This window comes from Acyrthosiphon pisum, chromosome A2, assembly GCF_005508785.2.
Source record: "Acyrthosiphon pisum isolate AL4f chromosome A2, pea_aphid_22Mar2018_4r6ur, whole genome shotgun sequence".
Taxonomy (NCBI): Eukaryota; Metazoa; Arthropoda; class Insecta; order Hemiptera; family Aphididae; genus Acyrthosiphon; species Acyrthosiphon pisum.
The window spans coordinates 82,465,068-82,484,299 of NC_042495.1; the positions used below are offsets into that span (position 1 = coordinate 82,465,068).

The following is a 19,232-nucleotide window of genomic DNA, read 5'->3' on the forward strand; positions in this document are numbered from 1 at the left end:
ATTCAAATATTATTTTGTCTTTGTTGATAGAATGGTACCTTCGGCTGATATGGTCAATACGTATAAACTTAAAAGTACTAATTTACAGTGCTTAAAATTCTTTCTAGTACATATTACTTATATTACAATCGTGTTATTAATTATGAGTTTTGATATACACATTTTGATTGTATGTTTAATTTTGCTAATGATGGTGGTAACTCCCAAGGTCAAAATATGTACCAATAGGTAATTACAAAAACTAACAACAATTAATCGTTTCGTGGTTATTTACAATTTCATATAATATAAAGTATTAATCCAAATCATTTAAATATTTACCTGAATGGAATAATATCAACAACTACTGTTTTAGATTCTTAGCGGAGCGAAAGAATGTATTGGTTTTGCAATGATGTGTGTTTTTTTTTCTGTCTGTCAGCAACATTTAAATGTTTACCATCCAAATTTGGATAGTAAGCACTAAGCATGCTTCGATTTTGATATCAGCATCTTTTCTGATAGAAAAATAAACCTAGTTTGTACTTTTGAAGGGTCGAAATTGAAAATTCAAAGTAGTTTTAGAAAGCATCAAGAAAAACAAAACCAAGTGAAAGAAAAGTGATAATTTTTACGCAAAACCAATTTTTGAGGCAATCGATTTTATTTTTTTTGTGTAACTCAAAAGTTAATAACCGTAGATCATTGAAATTTTCACCAGATGTTTATACTAGCATTTCACATAAATGGAAACATTTTAAAAATATTTTTGGGCTAATTATAGCATTGAGAAATTATTTTAAACTATTTTCAATAAAATTTTTTTTACTTAATAAAAAAGCTTGAAAATTTAATACAAGTTCCTTATAAGTTTCATAAAATATGTGAGTTCAAAAAAATCATAAATACTTTGTTACGATTTTTTTATATGAAAATGAAGCTAACATTTTGACAAAATTCAACAACATTTTTCAGTTAGAAATTCATAAATGGTTTACTTTTCAAAGCTAACATTATAAATGTTGAAAGAAGACTCTTCCCAAATTTACCTACCTTAATAAAAAAAAAAAAATAGTTTACCGAAAAGTAACATTAATTTTTTATGAGTGTTCGAATTTAAATTTTTACAATATTCGTTTTTCATAGGTAAATTTTAAGGATTTTCATCAATCAATTTTTGATAATTTGTTGTAACATAAAAACGAGTGAACCTAGACATTTTTACTTAATGTTAAAACGACCAATATCCATACGTCATGGTAACATTTTCAAACAATTTTGAAGCTTTTTCAGCTAGGTACTAATAGCTATGAGAAATTTTTATAAATGTTGTAAATTATTATTTAGTTAGAAATTCATAATGTTTTTTCTATTCATACCTAAGATTAAAAATGTTACCAGAAGATTTTGCATAAGTTTTCCTACCTATAACAAACAAAAAAAAAGTGTACTTAAATGAAACTTTATTTTTTTATGAGCTTTTGAACTTTGAAATTTTTACTACATTTGATATTCAGCGGTAAATTATTGATCGATTTTTTATATTTTGTTGTATTTTTAAAACGAATAACCGTAGACTCATTAAATGTTCACAATATATTTATATCAGCATATTTCTATACACGGTGAAATTTTCAAACTATTTCGACGGTTTTTGACCTATTTAAAGCTATGATAATTTTTCAAATTTTATAAACTATTTTTCATTTAGAAATTCATAAAAGTTTTTCTTTTCATAGCTAAGACAAGACATTTTAATAAAAGATTCCCAACCAAATTATCCACTTATAACAAAACAATAAGTTTAGCGTTAAGTAACATTATTTTTTTTTTGAGCGTTTGAATTTATAATTTTTACGATATTGTATATTTAGTAGTAAATTATCGAACTCAAGAAGACCTTAAAGTTCTAAGCAGTTACCCACCTACCCACCCATCCACCACATACAAAATGTATGGGCTATTTACACCAGTAGTCATACTGTCCTAGGCCTAGGTTAACATTGAATTCAAATATAACACATCCATTACAACGACATGCTTGACAACTACTGTACAGCAGAGCAATACTCACTTGTCTACTTTTTTTTTTTTTAATATCTTTAAACTGAATGTGTAATGAAACGACATTGCTGTTCAATTTTAATAATGTTTTATTCAGGTATTATTTTACAACAATGTTATTCATTATCTTGTTTGTACAAAATATTCTTTTAGAAAGTATTTTATACTCCAAGAGTGTACAATTAAAATAGTTTATTGGGGTCACATAAAAGGGGTGGGAATGTAGACATTTAACTCACGGTTTTGTTCGGTTTTGTTCGGTTTTGTTCATGGTTTTTACGCGGCGGCTCGGCTCTGGGCGGCGGCGGCTCGACGTAGGTACAACAAACGATGGCACTTCACTGCGGCGGACTATATGCGTGGGTCTCACGGCATGAGAAGGACGAGCGGGATGATGACCAGGGGTGCTTAACTCATAGCTGTAAAAACAATGACTCTGAAATTAGTTGATAAGAAATTCAATCGCGGCGCTAGTGATCGATCTCATGGAATATTATTTTTTTTAATCCATGAACGAAGAATTTTAAATTCTTTTGTTTCCCAACAAAAAAAAAGTGAAATGGAAGAACTGAACATTGCATTTTTTGACTCGCGTTTTTGAGTTTTCCGTTACACCACAGTTTTTACGCACTCATCCAGTTTTCACCAGTTTTGGCCAATTTTTTTTGCATACTAATTATATTTTGTTTTAACACAATATAATATATTTAACTATGCCATCCAACAAGTGCAGTATGTTGGGTTGTGAAAGCGAGAGAACGGTAAAGAAACATGTTTTTCCATTGATTGACGTGGAGTACGACATGTGGGTTTTGCGTACTGGGAATAAGAAATTGGAAGGACTTTCAAAATCACATGTGAAGAAAACATTTTTGGTTTGTTGCAACCATTTCAGTAGTTCCTGCTACAGTGCTGGAACAAAGCGTTTGAAAAGAGGGGCAATGCCTACATTGTTATTACTAAGTATGTATATTAAATTCATTATTATAAACAACTTAATACGCGATTATGTCTACTGTATTACTAATGTCAGTAGTCAGGTTTCCGAGCGTTATTTTACTTTTGTAGAAATCATAATAAACAAGTGACGTTCGCGTATCATTAAATAAATAATATGAACGTTCGTTCATGAACAGTGTTCTTTCCAAATACTACCAATAGTCATAGCCTATATATACAGTGCTAAATAGGTAGGTAGTGCATTCATTCCAAACATTAATGAACTAGTTATAAATAAAAAATGTTATATTTCACATTAAATTGGATTAACGATAATTAATATTTTCTTCTTTAATAAACTTTTTTTTATGATTGTAAATAAAAATAATTGAATATAAATAACGTTTCAAAATGAACCCCCATAGAAATTAATTAGTGACAACTGGTGGTATACAATAATGTGATAATATTATACTCTTGTCCACCTGTTTATAATTAATTTTACTATATATATATATATATATATATATATGAATAGTGGATATGCATTGATGGTAATATGTTGAACGTTAAATAATAAAACCTATTTTATTTTCAGCTATAATTTCAAACAGATCTGTATTACAGCAATTGGCTAATGAGTCATTTAATTGTGAATGTTAGCTGTACATCGCCATTGCCTTTACCTACATGTGATGAATCATTTGATCTTGTTAACGTTAGTTGTCCATCACCACTGGCTTTACCTTTATTTTATGAGTCAACTGACTTCATGAATGTTAGTTGTTCGTCACCGTTAGCTACATGTTTGTCTGACATTTCATTAGGTAAGAAAATTATTATTTATTTTTGTAACTGAATTGATATAGATTATTAGACAGTATTTTTTATATTTTGTTTATAGCAACACCAATGAGCAAAACAATAATTGCTCTTTTACAATAACATGTACATTATTACCTCTTAGCACTACGTCTTTGCTTTTATAATACAGTTGATACGTTTAATATTTTAATAAATATTTTGAATTATATCACGAACAAATTTTCATTATAATATATTCAAAGTCATGACGATAATCATGCGGAATATGGTGAATTATTTTCTCATACGATAATATACCATTGTAGCGTTTAATTAAAATATTTCTGTAATTTTGGAGAACGACTACGTAACGTAGAAGTTCTCAACAGCGCTAAATGTTTATGATTCGTCGTTGAAACACGAACTTACGAAGGAGAGATTAGACGACAAATGTAACAATAATTAAATAATTATTACTTAAACACAATAAAATAATAACATTTGCTTAATATACGGGTGTCGGGTATTATATAACATTATACGATTGTTATAATACAAGTGTGTACCTGCTGAGTATATTTGGCGGGTGGAGGTATAAAAGTGATGGGCCCTCTTCAACTGCGTACCTATATTACTGCTCGGAGGTAATACCGCATGACAATATTATATTATGTTACGGGGATGAAGAACGTGAAAAACGAGATCTGCATTAATTCGCTTAACTGTAATGTCTTTCCAGATAATAATAATAATATTATCTAATATTACGTTTACGGAGAGTATTCAATGTTTGAATATATTTTTAGAGAGATCAGCGCACGATGAGCATAATATTACTATCTCTATTGTTTGACCGAGTTAAAAAAAAAAACGAAATTCTGTCAAGTAGTCTACGCACCTTATTTTACAGCCTACCTTACTTCTCCAGTTGTACCACAATGGAGTCGAACGAACCTCGTCATTGAGTAGACCACTGTAATGGATGCGTTGAATAATAATTTTAATTAAATTATAAGGTATCGCAGTATCCGATGAAAAACGATTCAGAGCGAATACAGTCTAACTTTTTGGTAACCAAGAGGTTATGAATTAATGATTATTATTTTATTATATTTATATATATATAATATATATATATTTTAATATATCCAATTATTTTGAAAAACACTGTGAATTATTTTTCAACCACAAACTAGATCAAATTTTCTACCAGAAACCACCCTCCGGGGATTGGTATAAGCTATAGGTAAACACACTTGTTCCTTAGAAAAATGACTTAGTTTTGATTTCATGTCTGGATGCTATACTTATATATAATCTAAATAATAATATATTTTAATATGTCATATGAAGATATTATACACATTGTATTTTATATTAATATTTATAAAATGTACGAAATGATTTTTAAATATTACACTTTTATAAAATGGTTTCATTTAACAATGTGCATTTTTATTCAATGGGCTTTGTAGTTTAATACACTTTGATATATTGTAAACCGTTGGCAATAATAATTTCTCTTTTCCTATTTTCAAAAAAAAAAAAAAAAACTATTGACATACCGACATTTTTACGTGAGTTGTCCGTGTGGTGCAGGACGAATTTTAATTTTAAAACTTTTGCGTCACTATTTGTTTGTATAATAGGTTTGTAGAGTAAGGACCCAAAAGTTTGAATTAATGAATAAATCAGTGATTAATATGTTAAAATTTAACATACTGGATTAAATTGTACCTTACAACATAAATGTATTCTGACAACAACTGCCCCTGCGAATATCACAGACCGCGTTAGTAGAAAGCCCATGCACGATTTCAACTGTAGGCACATAATCTACATTAAAGTCTCATGTAATATTATCTTAACTGAATTTTATAATATTGACTTGTTTTCTTGCAAAAATTATAAGCATAATATTTTCTTTACACTCGCGACGTGCAACAGCTAGTATACTTTAATAGCCACGTGTAATACAACGAAATATAAAGTAAAAGTTACTACAAACCATCAATCCTGATGTATATAGATGTAGCCTTCTTTTTTCCAATCTTTGTATCCGATGGGATAATGATTATTAATCAAATATTTGTTTTCAATCGTATTTGGTTAGCGTATAGTAATGATGCACTACTAATATAGTTGAAAGTAAGCGAAATCTTGTAACGGTCATGGTCATTGGTCATGAGTCATAACATTCTAAATTTTCGAAAACAATAATAAAAGCTAAAATAATTATAAACCTTTTTCTGACCGATTTGTAGTCGCTATAACTAGTTTTTATCACTGCTGGCCACTGGATAGACATTCAATTCTCCACGTAGCTATATTGTTGGTAAAATATATTCTATTAAAATACATTAAATTATGATTTAGTCTATTTGATTTTTTATATATTTTTTAATAAATTATTGCGCCTTTCTAAAATACCTTAAAGACGGAAAAGTAAGCAACCCGGATTGATTATAAAACCTTATCATAAACGTAGTTATGCCCACAAAGTGTGCCGGGTAAGGTATGAAGACGACGATACCCAACAATCACGCTCGAGCAGCGTCCCGCTCTGAAGAACGTGAGGTCTGGGCAATCGCTACTCGCAAGCCACGTCTGGATTTGATTTATCACTTCCCTCCGAGGGTTGGTCACGTATGATCCTGAATAAATTGCCAAGGAGGACACTAGCCCTTACGTGACCCGACGGTTAGTGGCCAGGAATGTTGTATATTGGTTTAAGTTAATACCGTGTATATTTTATTAGGTACTAATTATGAATGCGTACTAATCAAACTCCGCAGGTATATTTAGCTAATGTTGTTAACATGTTTTGAAAAACTCATAACTTAACTCCAAAACCGTGCAAATCTTTGGAACCTTCCAGTAACTGTCTCTCTACCGTCGAATAATTCGAAACCAAGTTCGGCCTGACGAGAATGATTTATTGCTTCCGACATTGCGCCAACGTAATAAAAATGTGCGCGAAATGTTTTACCATACTTGTACAAATGGTACGACACTGTTATTCCAGTTATAGTGACAAACAACTGGAGGAGGAGTGGTTTGAATATATTAGGAATGTTTAACCTATTACACAAATCTAACCAATGTGATACAATTCTTGGTATAGTGCCTATGTCAATATATTATGTGTTTGGCACTTGACACAAATGTCTAAATAATATTACACTTATATAGGCTTAGCTCTTAAGACTACATAGGTATTTTACTTTAACAAACACTACGTGAAACATCTCGTAATGAATGTATTGATTTTACAATAATTTAATTTTTTTTTTAATATTTTATTACCTTTTAGAGCTGTACAGTTAATGTTTTGATAGTTAACTTTGAAGGTGAGTTCTATTCGAAGATTGGATCTAGTTTGTAAACCTTTGTGAAATATTATCATTAGGTACTAATAAAAATAATCGAGAAAAACAAAAATGTAGGTATACTCACACAACCAGTTTTCAATTTTTTTTTTCAAATTCAAAAACTAATAACTACAGATACTTGAAATTTTTACTAAATATTTGTATATAAAAATATTTATTCTTTAGCTTAAAAATATATTGGATTTTTTTTGAGCAATTTAATATATTTTATAAAATATTGAAATGTTTGATTCTATTAGAATTTTTTAGATAAAATGTTTGTTTCTGAGTATAAGTTTTCATTGATAAAAAGTGTTGTTATACAATTTTTTATGAGTGATTGAAGTTCTTACGAAATTGAATATTCAAATATATATTTTAGGTAATGATTGATCCCAAACTTTTTTCAGTTTTTTGTCGTTATTCAAAATTTTAAAAACTATATAATCTAATTGTAATCTACTTATAATCATTTTAAGTTCTTAATTTTGTTGGTATTTTTTCTATAAATAAAGATAAAAATTGCATGTTTCAAAAATCTTGAAAATTTTATAAGATAACTCACATTAGTAAAGTTGTGCTCAAAAGCAATTGAAAAATATCAACAATATGTACGTTTAATTTTATTGTAGATGCATTTCAAAGTACGTTGATAAAATTAAACTAAATCATGAAAATTTGAAAATTTGTTTGGAGTGAAAAATGTATACAATTTTAATAGTTAACAGTTAAAAATAAATACAAGGTTTCTGATAAGTTTTTCTTACTAAAACATGAAAATGTCAAAACTTAATATTATTTTCTTATAATTTTATAAATATTTTCGCTGAGTTTTAAGCCCGTTGCCACTTGGTACGTGAATTCCTGACAAAATTAAATTTTCAAAATATGTAAATTAATAAATATAAGCCATATTTTATAACACAAATCTATTCCTTTGGGTCTTCGGTACGTCGGTGTTGACTTATAAGTTATAACTTATATATGATTTATATTCAGCAAAAATCTGTTCAACCGGACGTACTATGACTAATAGAAAAATAAATTAACAACAGTAATTTACAAATAAATAGCAAGATATTTTAAGGGACAGTTTCTGCTCAAAACCGTTAATCATATCCAATTTTTTATTTAAAAATTACAAATTTAATACATTCATTACAGAGACCCCTGATTTTTTATAAACGTTATTTTACAGTTCACAACATATGCTCGGTGTTGGAAGTGGTTGGCGGTTGCCATTTTAAGGAGACGTAAAGACACGAATTACTACGAAATAACTATGCAATCGAAATATCTTTTTCCTCACCATTTAAGAGTCACCAATCAGATTCGTTCACATCTCGGTAATATGTAATAACACAAACCTAACACAACCAAAATACGGCACTATTTTCGATTTCATTTTATTTTACGAAATAGCAATTTATTGGGGAGTGTTTCTTATTTTCTTATATTTTGTGGATTTCCAATCTTGATTTTCATAATATCGTACCTATACTCACTAACTCTGCGCGTTTCAGTTAACCGATCGAATTATTTTCCTGGAACCGTTGTAAATTGTTCTTCCATGTGTGATACACAATTCATAATAATTATGGTTTTATACCCGGTGTATATTTTCATCACAGTCGTTAGAGGGGAAAAATATTACGAGGAATAAATACACAAACAGACATTACCGCAGCTTTAAAACGTTCGCTGTATGAATTTACCGACTATTATGGACGCAATTTTCGTTTAATGTTTCCGGCGTTATTGCCATCTAGTCAAATAAACGCTGTATATTCCAATTAAACCGATACTGACCTTCAATAGAGAGCACATAAATTACAATAATCCATGGATGGTTTTGTGGTAATTTTAATCCCAAAATGTGCAATTTTAAAAATACGATGACGATATTATATCATAGTCTATGGCAATATGGCATACGTATGTTTTATAAACACCTATACGATAAAATAATATTACAAGACAATGTTGTTGTTATTATTATTATTATTATTATTGTTACATCAGTTATAGGTACCTATTTTGTTCGAATGTGTGTCTTAACATGATTTTTGTCATTTCACTAACGTTATACGATAAATTATAAATAATACGTATTATTTTAAATTATGATTCTCATTATTATGTAAATAAAATATGTTATTCAATATGACGTAGGTATTGGAATTTATTTTGTTTATAACTGTATGTAATATAGGTAGTAGAAATATGATCATGGAAGATCAGAAGTTCTGGATAAAATATACGAACAATGTTTCTGTGTACATCCGTAGGTGTATATATTATATACGGAGTGATTCAAAATTCATGTTACGATAATATACTATTACCATACATATTATTGTAACATACATTTTGAATCACTCCGTATAATAATTCGTTTACACATTTAAATTGTATCGTTAGGTACGCCTTATTTTGTTCAATAAGCTCTTGAACGTATTCATTTAGCACTTTAAGTTCCTGGTGGAATTTATATTAGTGATATTTAATAATAAATTTGTTTAATTGGTAATGATTAACAAGTATCCAGAGTCGGTGATTCAAGCTGTGCAATGGCACTGAGTCCCACTCATTAAAATGTCACATGACCTGTTAAAAATGTGATGCAATGTGTATTGTGCACATAATACATAATGAATTTAACTATTTTAAAAACAAACCAAATTAAGCGAACAGTCTAAAGATGGAAAAGAAACCCATATATTAGTATTAGAATCGAAAAAAAACTAAATTGGGACAGAATTGGCCATACAAGACTAGTACATGGATATTCATTGATGGCAAAAGGGAAGACGTGGTAACCCACTAGTATGTTAATCATACGGCACCACGATCACAATCAAACATATTTTCAGGGAACGCAGAAAGTAAGAAAAACAAACAGAAGAACTCAAAATAAGCCACCGTATTGTAACAAGTCTGGGTCCAAATCCAGACAACGAAATCAATATAATAGAATCCTTTTAAAAAATTAAAATACTACATTTCATATAGCCGACAATTGCAATGTACCTGATACCTATATAAATTTAATATCTAAATATTTAATTTAAAACGGTAATTTTACTATTTGTTTTTCTCCTCTTTATAGATTTTAAGTAATGCATATATAAATATAATGCTAATGGTCTTGATAGTCGAAGCAGAAATTATTATAAATTGAAGTTCAATAATAAAAAAATAATAATAATAATAATAATAATTGATTTAGAAATTAAGCATAGGTACACGCGATGGGTAATGTATGAAACAATATTTAAAATTATAGTTAATTGCGTTATTGATTCCATTGTTCTGCTAGAATAAATTCATTCAATTACCTTCAGTCGCTAATATTATCATCCAACTGTCTGAACACTGAGCAAACTGAATTGTCTAAGTGAAGTAAAATGGAACATTTACGTAGTAAAAACGTTGTGTTTGCAATCGTAATGGCATTGTTGGTAGTATAGTCATCAGTAAGTGTTATGAGTTATCATTAATTTTTTACTGTTTAACAATAATATAACTTACATGGTTTACACTTTTCAGATACGACCAAAAACAGATGGAAATGATGCTATAGAGGAAATGAAAAATACGCTGTATAATATATGTTCTACAAAATATCGAATTACGGAAGGTAATGATTCTGTGAGCCATAAATTGAATAACGGATAATAAAAGGTATATTATTTGTCTAAATTTGAATTTCAAAACTTAAGAACAATGTGAAAAAGTCAATAATATCAGATGACCCAACTTTTAAAGTGAGTGATTTAAATCATTGTTAAATCACAAGTAACAATATATTTTTTTTAAGATACGATTACATAATACGGCTATAATAAAAGTATGTCATAACTGATAATATGCTTAAAATATCATAAGGAACTTTCAAGTGTGGGTACATAAGATAACTAAGATTGATACATAATATTATTTAACTTAAATATAGTTTAGCTTGTACCAAAAACATACATATAGGTACCTAAATAATATTATAATCATATGATATTTTAAATTGTAACCGATACGATAAGAAGAAGAAGAAGTTTATATTTGCCGAATCTAACCTAACCTTACAACATATGTGCATAGAACAAACGGGAGTTTTTCAGAGAATAATCTTTCACGCCTAATATTTATGATTTATATTATGTCGAATTCTAATTACTTTTTTTTTTTATCTGAAAGAATAGAGCTGTTTTCTGGTCAGATTAAGACCCAATTTTTTATATTACCTACTTTTAATAGTGCTACATAAATACGTTAAGAAAATAACAAAGTATATTGTGCCTTATTGAAATGCATATTTAGCTTATATAATTATAATTTTTAAAATCGGCCTAAGCGGGTGGGACAACTAGTATAATATAATAATTATGTAGATAATAATATAATATTTAAAGTTTTCCAAAATAACTAACCATCTGATACATTAAAATTAATTATTTATCTATCAATTAATTTTAAATAAACAGTGAAATCGTCATACCTTAGTATTTAAATTTTTAAGTTTAGTTGAGCATAGTAACAGGTTGTATTCTGCTAAACGTTGATCTACTAGGCTCATCATAACAATAAATAACTAAATATTTTAAATTCAATTTATACAAACAAAAATACTCAGAAAAATATTCTGTTTTGGAGAGTGAATTTAAACACCACGAGAGTCATTGTGCTGCATAATAGATTTAAGGTGTTCCTACCTCGTAATTGAGTTAGGCACTGTGATGGATGTGCTAAATTTAAACTAATTTGATAAATTAATAAGTCAACACATATGAAAAATTATTCTGATCGGATATAGTAGCGATCCTATATTTATTTGAAAATATTTTATCATAAAATATTTAAGTTACCATTGGAAATGTATTTTTCTGTGAGTTATAGGTATCTAATACCTATGTTGCTATCTGATATATATGTGCCATCTAATAATTGTCAAAACTTAATAATATAATTTATTATAATGTAGTACCAGTGATTATGAATACTAGTATTAATGTATTACAATTGTGTATACAAGTATTCATATTAAATGATAACACATATATTACAATACTATTAACTTATGAGGGTCAATATTATGTTATAGAACGGTGTTAAGAGGTTCGTAGTATAAATAGGTAGCTTATAAGTTATAATTATGTAATTTATAATATATAATTAATATATTAATACATTAATACATATTAATATATTAATGAAGATATTTTTTTTTAGTGCTTTTTAAAGTGTTGCTTCGACGAGATGTCATTAGTAAGAATAATAAACAGAGTCATCAATATAGAATAGAAAAATAATATAATAATTTGTTTATAATGAGTAGATTGATGAAGACGGTATTATCGATGGGGATTCAATGATACAGATGACATCGGACGATGATAAACTGATCGCAGAGCAAGTCATCCCGAACTGCATAAAAAGTAATATTTTTCATTCACCTAATTAATTAAAAATGTTCTTTACCGTAACACATCTTATAATAATAAAGTGACGCTACCGAAAGCACAACACCACAACACTTGACATGCGTTGGGTTAGGCGCTGCTTAAGATTACTTTTCTATGAGACAGAATTTATTGTTTAATTATATTTTCAGTACTCACAAATCTATCTATAATTGTTTTGTATTTGACTGGTTAAAAAAAATCGTGAATTAGTAGGTAGACTATACAAATATAATAATGGTTTCTAAAATAATGAGACAATACAATTAGGATAGGAGATAATATGTTTCATACCTACTTATTAACTTTAATTATTATTAATGCATAAGTTCAAACTAACATTAATTATATTATTTCTTATGTATGTAGCGGTTAAGCAAGATTCTTGTGAAGCTGCATTCGACTTTGTTAGCTGCGTAATAAAATTAAATCCATCAACTGTAAGTCACAACAAAATTAAATATTTATTTTTATTTTTATTTTATAATTTGATTTAATTATATTATGTAAACATGGAATTTTATTATTTAGGCTTAGGTATATGTGTTGTATATGCTATAATATCTAATTTATATAAATAGAATGATAAAATTGGTATTTATTTTTTTGTTACAGGCTGCACTACTTCCACTCTGATACAGTTTTAATTCAATACATTCATAAATGGATATACATAGTAAAATCGTTATTATACAAAACACTGTTGATACGTCGTACCTAATACTACTTACTTGTCGACAAAAATGTTATATTATGCAATTATGTAAATCCGATTGGATGTAATTTTTCACTCTTAAAAAATAAAAGGTTTTGGCATTCAATATTGTATTTTATTTTCTTATACTCTGTTTAACGATTCAACGAGAGACCGCGACACGCACCGACGAAAACTGGTTCCCACACGCAACATCCTGCCACTGGGGAACCGGTTTCGATAGCATGGTGACGCAAAAAGATGCGCAGAATTGGCGTGGTCTCTCGCTGAACAGAATATAATGTCGGGGCCAAACTAATATGCGGTTGGTGGCTCCGCCTACTTTTACCGGTGGCTAATTAGGACGCATAGTTTTAGGTAACGTTCGCACATGAACAGCGCGCGATTTTTAAATTCGTTTCGAATAAAACGATTTTTTTCTTGCATATTTGTTTGTACGTAGTATTTTATAGCATTTTAGTCAACAGTCAAAAATATTTGCATCTGATTCTGATTATGAGAATTTCAAAGATTTTATAAAACTCTAATATCACCATATTGGAGAAGAAAAAAAAAATAAAATCATATTCCTTTTAGTAGTAGATTATAAAATTGAACATTTATGTTAAATGACAATTACAACCTATATCTGAATTTTGGTTTTGAAATAGTAATGGAGTTACTAATTCACATCAACTAGAATTTTACAAAATGATTATGGATAACTATATTTTATCTTTTATTTTATACGATATATTTTTAATATATATAATAGATTATTGTTATACAACACAAGTATTTATAAAAAGGGTTTCGAGAAATATTTTTGATAAAATTTGTTGGGAATGTTGTAATTTATAAATTTAAATCTCCATAATGGTATTTAATTATTTATCTTTAAATTTATTTCATTATTTTACAGTTTATACTTTGTTGAATTTTAATATTTTTATAATGTTTATTATGTTTAATTACATATTATGTTTAGTGTTTTACATTTTGGGTATTATAAATGATAAAAAAAAAACAATGGATATTTTTATTACATTTGTAATATTTAAATGTCATTTTTAATAGATTTTCAATTTTTATACCTATTATAAATACATGTCTTTGCGAGATTCAAGAGTTTTATATAAATGGTAGCTCAAGAATTTAAAATTATATTAAAATAATTATAATCATGTTACTATTGTTTAAAATGACCAAATCATTACAAAATATCAAAATAAATAATTATCATTGTCTTATGTATATATAGCTTTGCCTTGTGGAACTAGTAAAATTAAACGTCTTCCATTAATCTTATTTTTTTTTGTGTGTGTTTAATTTTATTTTGATTTATATTGATACAGTATTATAGTAACAAAATGTTGGGACAGTTAAGAGTTTTTTTACTTCATACTTTGTTTTAAAGAAGACTATATTTATTTTCTCCATGTTACAAATGTAATCAATTTAAATTAACAATTTAATTTTAATTTTTAAATACTATCATTCTACTCAAATTTACATAATGTATTATTTTGAAAGTATGTTAAAACGGCCAATCATCTCATAGTTTAAAATTTTTATTATGTAGGTATATAAACATAAGCATATTATAATTGAGTTACCTCTCATCATACTTTCAACATTGTTTTCTCAATCCAGTAAACAGAGATAAATTGTTGCCATAATAATATGTATAATATAATAATTATTATAGTGTGTTAATGCTATTCTGTAAGACAAAGACAATCTATCCATGAACTATTTATTGTTTTGTTGTACGGTGGTCTATACAGTCTACTTAGATATATTACCATGTTATTGTTTATTTGAAAATTTGAAATTAATATTTTATTTTAATAAAATTTCCATTTTTTTTTTGTTTTTTTTTTCAAAACGAATTATTTGTTTACTCAGATCTCAGTAACTAATGAGTTGTAGACACTTTTAAATCCAGTTATGGTAGAGTACCTATCTTAGTATTAAAGTTAGGGTCAGATCCTCTCCCATTGGCTTTGGAGTGAATAATCTTCCATAATGTGTTTATTGTGAATTTTGAATCAATTCAAATTATATTCATTGTTTCTCATTGTTAAATATTTTACTACCTAAAAAAAAGTATTGAGAGGAGAGGGGGTTTTCCAATTTCCCCCTCCCATTTAGCTATATCGTTTTTTTGTTTTTGATTCCTCTCTATCAGAAATCATGTCTATGCCACTAGCAGATGAAATATGTATATTTAGTAGAATACTAGAACAAACCCCGTGTAGTTACTTTTAATATTAGAATGAATTCACCTAGGTAGGTAATATCAAATTTTAGATAAGGGGACTGGAGCGTGATTCATTTTCGGTCGAAAACATAGCTCACTACTTCAATCACTACGTCAGTACGCCCAATATAATGTTCTGTTATTAATTTTGAAAGTAGATTTGAATTCATCACTAAATTATCTATGTTTTGACAGTTAAATTTTTCTGATTTTTATTTTTTTTACTTGGAAATTAATTTATAAAAAGTGTAAAAATAGAATATATTCATAATTTAAATTTAAATATATTGATATATGTTTGAGCACGAGAATTCTAACGTAACAGCCGAAGGACTACTCGGTGATGCCCGAGAACAATGTTGTTTTTGAGGAGGTTTTGACTTTGTCTGTGTCACCTCTAACACCTACTATTGTAGCAGGTAGGCAACCAGATGTGCTTTCGCCTGATGGTTGGTGGGTTGGCAATTTTACGCACGACGACGACAACGACGAGGACGGGAAAGAACTATCGAAGGAGTGAGGATGATGCAGGCTAGTTATGGGGAGGGGGTCTTTGTGGCCGAATCGGTTTGATGAAATGACCACAGAGCTCACAATAATAGGACTTATACTTAAGACTACCTTAACCCTACTGAAGTCTTGAGATGACCCACTGGACTGACGCTGTTTGCATGTGTCGACCTGGACGACCTGGGGCGGCCTCTCACACACCGTAGGTACGGTGCTGGCAGACTTACGCGCAGAATACATACGGCACCGACGTCGACAACAGTGAGCTGCCAAGGTTGACGACGAGAATAACAATAAAAGTAAAGACTTACGATTTAATTGGAGATCGTACCTTTATTTGAAACTTCAGATTTTATAATGACACACAATATAATAATAATATTAATCGCAACCGTGTGCGCCATGAAGTATAAAATAAAGGAAACAAAGTATACTAGTTGTACTCGCTTTAATAGTGGACAACACGAATAATTTTACGGATCGCTATATTAGCAGATCACAAAGTATAATATTTTTAAGAATAATAATATAGATTGCTATATGAGCGGATCACACAATATAAAAAACGTGTCACGCTGTAATAGCGGACAAAAAAACAACGTATGACAATAAATTGAATAATAATAATAAAAAAAATAATAAGGGCGTTGGCCGCAGAAAGTAAATAAAAACAAAATATTTATCTAATAGTGATAATATTATAGTACTATCTGAGGCAAAAGGCCGACAGATAATTTATATGACAAACACAAAGATATTATACATATGAAAAAATATAACAATAATACAATTATAATAAAAATAATAATCATTTTACAATAATAACGGCATGAAGAAGAAAGGATGAGTGGACGGAAGAGGAGAGAAGATGTCACCGTCGCGCATTAATTGCTTGGCGCGAACATCACCGCCCACTTTGAAGGAATATCCCTTCAAGACATTGGGAGTGGACAGACCTTGACAACTGGGCGTGTCAACGGTCCAGAAGTAGTTTCTAAAGTGGCCACTCTGGAAGTCCCATCGGAGCCAGGATGGAGTTCACGTATTCGTCCAATCCGCCAACGAAGAGGATGCGTCGCTTCTTTCACGAGGACAAGCTCACCAACGCGTAATTCTTGACCTGGTTCCGTCCATTTTCTACGAAGCTGAAGACTACTGAGGTATTCGTTCTTCCATCTGGTCCAGAAATGGCGATGTAAGTCAGTAATGAGGCACCATCGCTGATACTTTGACATTGGTTGATTGACAAGACTTGGTTCTGGAAGCGAGGTGGAAGGTTCAAGAGTCAAAAAATGACTGGGCGTCAACGCTTCTAAGTCACCTGGGTCGTTGCTGATAGCACACAATGGGCGAGAATTTAATGTTGCCTCTACTTGAGTGAGAAGTGTCAAAAATTCCTCACTGGTCAATTTCTGTAATCCAATGGACCGAAGAATTAATGACTTTGTGGATTTTACTCCGGCTTCCCACAAACCCCCAAAATGGGGAGATTCGGAAGGATTGAAGTGCCAAGTTATTTGGTGTTTAGCGAGGTAATGATGAACACTATCTTGAAAACTTTTCGAATGCGTGAAATGATGTAGGGGGGTCAATAATCGTGACGCTCCGACGAAATTGGTCCCGCAGTCACTGTGTAGTTATTTGACGGGTCAGCGTCTTGCGGAGAATCGAGTAAATGCCATCAGAAAACATTCTGTAGACAAATCCGAACTCAGCTCTAAATGAAGTGCTTTTGTTGTGGTACAGACAAACAGGCAAATGTATGCTGTCTTTGGAACCAACCTTCGTCCACGTGCTTCCTTCAACGTGACTGGTCCAGCATAATCCACTCCGGTTATTGCAAACGGTTTTACTTGCTGCACTCGAAAGCTCGGCAGACTGGCCATCTTTGCCTGAACTGCACGTGGCCTGGTGCGGAAACGTGAGATACAGAGCCGTATCCGAGATCGAATAATCTTCCGTACAGACGGTATCCAAAATTCACGTTGTAAATGCGCTTGAAGGGATGCGCATCCGGGATACTTCAGTCTCTGATGATGATAGTCAATGAGTAACAACGTTAATCGACGTTGGCATGGCAAGAGAAGTGGATGTTTGTGAGATTGCGGAAGATCAGCATTCGTGAGACGCCTACCCACTCTCAGAAGTCCATGTCCATCAATAAAAGGATCTAATTTCCGAATGACAGGAGAACAACGCAATCCATTTTTTAACGAGGATATGTCTTCGGAATATGATGTTTGTTGGACGGAATACACTAAGCCCCACAAGGCTCGTTCTCGTTCACTCGCATTAACAATCTGTGTAAATGCAAAAGGACGTGTTTTCGAGAAACGAAAACAGTAGACGACAATGTGAAGAATTTTATTGAACGACGAGAAACGATGCAGAACATCAGTAATTGAACATGTAGTCTTAGTTAGGAGAACAGTACATTTTTGAGCTTCAGTGGAAATATGAGCATCTGTGTTGTCTGAACGAGTAACAACAGATGGCCAACTTTCCGGTGATTCCACCAAGAACGCAGGGTCAGTCCACCACAACGGGTAATCAACAAGTTCCGACGGGAATAGTCTACGGGAGGCACAGTCGACCGTAATAGCTCGTACGACTCTTGGCCACGTCCAAATTCATGTCGTTCAATGTTATTGTCGAAGACATGACAAAAGATCGGTTCCTAGGGATGACTGCGTTCGGGGTTACCACTTTATCCATTACTGCAGCATCTGTATCCTACAAATCATCACAAGTGACCGGCATCGCTACATAATTGAGTTCGGGTAGGGTTTTAGACCTGGTTGGGACTGTCATGGTTTCAGGTGTCATTTACGATATATTTGGCATCGAAACGTACGGCCTAGTCGATGGACTTGCCGCGTTATAGCAGCCCTCACGTCCTTTGTTCAAATCCATGCGATTCATTGTTATTGAAGACATTATAGTAGGTACGAAAGTTTTATGAAATTATAATTGATTCGTTACACAGACAATAAATCGAGATTAAATACAAATAAATTATAGTTTAATACTAGCTCACCATTTCCTTGGAATCGAGATTTTATATACTTACTATGTCCGGAACACATGTTAATTCAAATTGTGTCAGTTAATAAAATTAAATACGAGAATATATAGAGGGATTTGCCAGCATG

The 19,232-nt window shown here is 30.4% G+C and overlaps 2 protein-coding genes across 2 annotated transcripts; one reads left to right on the forward strand and one right to left on the reverse strand.

The window, feature by feature from the left end:
* The first annotated feature begins 10,606 nt into the window (after positions 1–10,606).
* On the forward strand, positions 10,607–13,434 carry LOC100574706 (general odorant-binding protein 69a). The gene is made up of 7 exons (XM_016803839.1): positions 10,607–10,618; positions 10,707–10,797; positions 10,866–10,924; positions 12,384–12,419; positions 12,490–12,589; positions 12,983–13,053; positions 13,229–13,434. Exons 1-7 carry the CDS (start codon positions 10,607–10,609, stop codon positions 13,247–13,249), a joined length of 390 nt encoding a protein of 129 aa, XP_016659328.1. The 3' UTR covers positions 13,250–13,434.
* Positions 13,435–16,938: 3,504 nt separating this feature from the next.
* On the reverse strand, positions 16,939–19,002 carry LOC103309245. Its single transcript, XM_029489999.1, has 3 exons — positions 18,911–19,002; positions 17,863–18,654; positions 16,939–17,709 (listed from the first exon to the last, which is right to left on the reverse strand). Exons 1-3 carry the CDS (start codon positions 19,000–19,002, stop codon positions 17,013–17,015), a joined length of 1,581 nt encoding a protein of 526 aa, XP_029345859.1. The 3' UTR covers positions 16,939–17,012.
* Between the last annotated feature and the right edge of the window lie 230 nt (positions 19,003–19,232).